Source organism: Sinocyclocheilus rhinocerous, unplaced genomic scaffold (genome assembly GCF_001515625.1).
Source record: "Sinocyclocheilus rhinocerous isolate Xijiao unplaced genomic scaffold, SAMN03320098_v1.1 scaffold1290, whole genome shotgun sequence".
Taxonomy (NCBI): Eukaryota; Metazoa; Chordata; class Actinopteri; order Cypriniformes; family Cyprinidae; genus Sinocyclocheilus; species Sinocyclocheilus rhinocerous.
In genome coordinates this window covers 64,243-67,851 of record NW_015652269.1, presented here as the reverse complement: position 1 = coordinate 67,851, position 3,609 = coordinate 64,243, and the positions used below count along the sequence as shown (strand labels likewise).

The following is a 3,609-nucleotide window of genomic DNA, read 5'->3' as shown; positions in this document are numbered from 1 at the left end:
CGTCTCTCACATGTTCCGCCGTGTGCTTCTCATCCGTGCTTATTTACATCAGAGTGCGCACGCATCTTTCACGCAGCATACATAGGTGTTGTGCATTGTGACCAGCTGATGGGAAAAGTATTACTAAAATGCATTCAAAATTCTGAATAATTTGTAATAACTAATTATTCTAGGTATTTTGAAGTGCCCAGGATAACAATATCGTGCATATTCATTATTGTGATATATCGCATTACTGAATACTGTCACAAGTCTAGTCGTGTGTATGTGGGCTAAAGCAGCGCTGTTTTATCATACTAGATACTAGGGCTGCACGATTAATCGAATGCGATTGTCATGCGCATTTTGATAGTAATGCCGGTTCTGTAATCAGCAGTAAATCATCATCACGTGCTTTCAGATGGAGCAGAATTTACTACACAGAGCCGTAGTTCACTGACAAGTTACGCAAAAAAAATCGCAAACGATTTTAATGACAGCTGTTTGCGAAGCTTCTCAGTGAACTACGGCTCTGTGAAGTAAATGCTGCTTCATCTGAAAGCATGTGAAAATACCACATTTAATAACATATTTTTACTCCAAACTCACTTCATAAAGTCAGTCGAGTGTTTGAAATAAATCCTTCCGTGAGATGATGTGGCTTGGATGGAGATTTACTGCTGATCACAGAACCGTGCTTCACTGAAAGACAATAGCAGCTTCTGTCGAATCGCGATCTCGATTCCATTTCGATTTATCGTGCAGCCCTACTAGATACATTTGAAAGTTCTGTTATAATGCTACTCTGTGCGCTCGTCACCGGTCTATTAAAACGCACAACATATTAAAGCGTCTTTGGTGTTTCCAAATCAAGGGTGTATGACGTCATTGGCCGGCGACACAATGACACTATAGACACGGTCCGTGTCACTAGTTAAAATTGCTTATTTCTCTGGATTTAAACATTCTTCGAAACATTTGGGATAATGTAAGTACACAAGTCAGCAAAATATATAACACTGTTCTAGTGGTTTTTGGATATTTTAATAAAAAAATCTTACATATTGTGCCTTTAAAGCAATAAGCCCCAAGAAGCTGTGGTTTACAGTGAATTTATAACAGCTAAGGGGGGTAACAACTAGGCTTGCCGCGATAGACGGTGCCGACGGTGATACCGTTGTTAAGCCGCAACACCGGTTACGTCACTTGCCCACCGCGTCACCGACCCCCACCGTCGTTTTGATTTTTTATAGTAATAAAAATAATTTAGTTCAGTAAAAGAACAGACACTACAATTAAAAACTGAACGCGGATGCTCAATGCAGTTGAACGACAGTTGCATCACAGATCAGATTTCAAATTGGTTCCACATTGTTTGCTGATTTTTACTTTATTTAAACTGTGTCATTTATTTATTTTATTTGACATCAAGGTGTATGCCATGCCCCCAAGCGTTCTTACTCGTTTTGCTAATAAACTTTCTACGTTTCTTATTTATTTGGTTATATTATACATGTTTACTTATTTCCAGTTTTGTATACCTATTAAACTTTATGTAAGTTATTTGTTATTTTATATTAGGCATAGCCTGCCCTATAGCATGGTGTATTTTTATTTGTTTTGTTAATAAAAGTTCTATGTTTTATATATACGCTAAAGTGAGTTTGCCGTTGTAGGCCAGGCTTTCTCAACCCTGGTCCTCGAGGGCCACCCTCCTGCAAATGTTAGCTCCAACCCTAATCAAACACACCTGAACCAGCTAATTAAGCTGTTCAGGATTATTAGTAAGCTACAGGCAGGTGAGTTTGATCAAGGTTGAAGCAAAACTCTGCAGGACAGTGGCCCTCCAGGACCAGGGTTGAGAACCCCTGTTGTAGGCTATTTTGTTGTTGCATTCAAGCAATTGACGCCGAACTGCCGCTAATTCAAAAGTGAAAGTAAAATGCGCACGGCGCTTTTAAGCTATTTAAAAGCGAAAAATCTTAAATGATTCCCTTTGAGCTAAATTGACCTGTTTCCCTTACATTTGCATAAAATCGAGGAATGCCCAGTCTTTTTGATGCTCTCAGCCGCTGTCAACCACAATGGTGCGTTTCCACTGGCACATAGCGAGCGCAGCGGAGCGAGTGTTTTCAATTAATTCCTATCCACCTTTTTCTTGTCGTAACCATTTGTAAATTCTATGGGTCTGGCTTCCGGTCTCATCTGCGTCCACTCCGTCCAGCTATTTTTAGCTGAACAAAACAGTTCGTTTTGCTGCTTGATATTGAAAGTTGGTGTGTCTTATCATATCATTATAATGTATTATCTTAATTATGAACACACTGGTTTGTAGTGCAAACAGTTTTTCCGTTTACTGCACGTTGTTATTCTCCTCGTTATTTACCTATAGCGGCAAATGAACCGGAAGTCTCACCCATAGGCTTACTTCCGCTTTGAAGAAAAAGGTGGATAAACACATTTTTATGGAGCACAATTCAACAGGCAGCAATATTTCAAAGCAAAAACAGATTTTATTTTTTATCTTTCATCAGAATGTAATTTTTTTCTCTATGGCTGAAGTCACCAAAGACACACAAGCTATTGGTTATTATTAATAGTCAAATCGCTGTTTAGGCCTTTTTAAACAATAATGTTAACAATAACATAATGAAGGTTAAGGCAATAATAGAGAATAATGATAGATTTGAAAAAGATACAGTGATATCCAGCCTCCTAAAGCCTTGGTGTCCCAGGTCAAGTAAACCTCCTCAAGCCGAGGTGCTGCTGCTGTTTCTGAAGGGGAGTTACTGTAAACTCATCTGCAGCTCTTTCTCATTGCTTATTGTTTCATGTGGAAATACATCACAGTATGGAATTAGAATGGGTTGAAAAGCCGGATTAAAGCCGGACATGTTTGCTGTCGTGATCAGAGATTGATCTTTGTCAGTCAACACGTATATTGTTATGCATTCACCAAATTGTGGGTGTTTGTTAGTGTGACTGATGTTTTTAATATCTTTTCTTTCTATCGGTGCATTCCAGGACTTCTTCCAGTTTGCCAGCAGTCCCGGAGTCGACAGCACATTACGGAAAAGAGCAGAAAAGTTCAAAGTCCATCTGACCAAAAAGTTTCGTTGGGACTTCGATGCAGATCTTGATGAATGCGCTCCAGTGGTGGTGGAGCTTCCAGAGGCGGTCACGGTGGACTGATGCTGCTTCACATGATCCACGTCCACTTAAAAATACAGTGTGTTTGAAACGGCAGGTTTTATACTGTTTTCACATGAACATAATCACGTCTTTTCAGACTCATTCATCAGATACTCCAGCATCTGGATATTTTCCTGTCACTTCCTGATGAAATATTGACCGTTCCGCTTTATTAAAGCTAATTATTTCACTTGGTCATTCTTTGTGTTTTTGTGACTCTGAATATCATGTATGAGCACTAGAGGGCAGGCCAGTACACGTGAAAGTCCTGCTGTTTAGAGTTTGTTTGTCTCTGCATGTATGGCCATTCATGGCTTGTCTTCAGACTGACTTTGCAATATCATCAGCACAAGAAACAGCGTTCATCCTGCCACTCCTTTCAAAGTTACCCTATTCATTAGAGGTGTTTCGCTATTAATAATGCTCATATAAGTATTA

The 3,609-nt window shown here is 39.4% G+C and overlaps 1 protein-coding gene across 2 annotated transcripts in view; it reads left to right on the top strand.

Moving 5' to 3' along the window:
* LOC107714266 (protein AAR2 homolog) overlaps positions 1 to 3,369 on the top strand; it is a 7,992-nt gene extending 4,623 nt beyond the window's left edge. For both annotated transcript variants that reach the window (XM_016520077.1, XM_016520078.1), the window contains exon 4: positions 3,004 to 3,369. In XM_016520077.1, the coding sequence (XP_016375563.1) occupies positions 3,004 to 3,171 (168 nt within the window). In that variant the 3' untranslated portion in view covers positions 3,172 to 3,369. The remainder of the gene's footprint in view (positions 1 to 3,003) is intronic.
* The last annotated feature ends 240 nt before the right edge of the window (positions 3,370 to 3,609 follow it).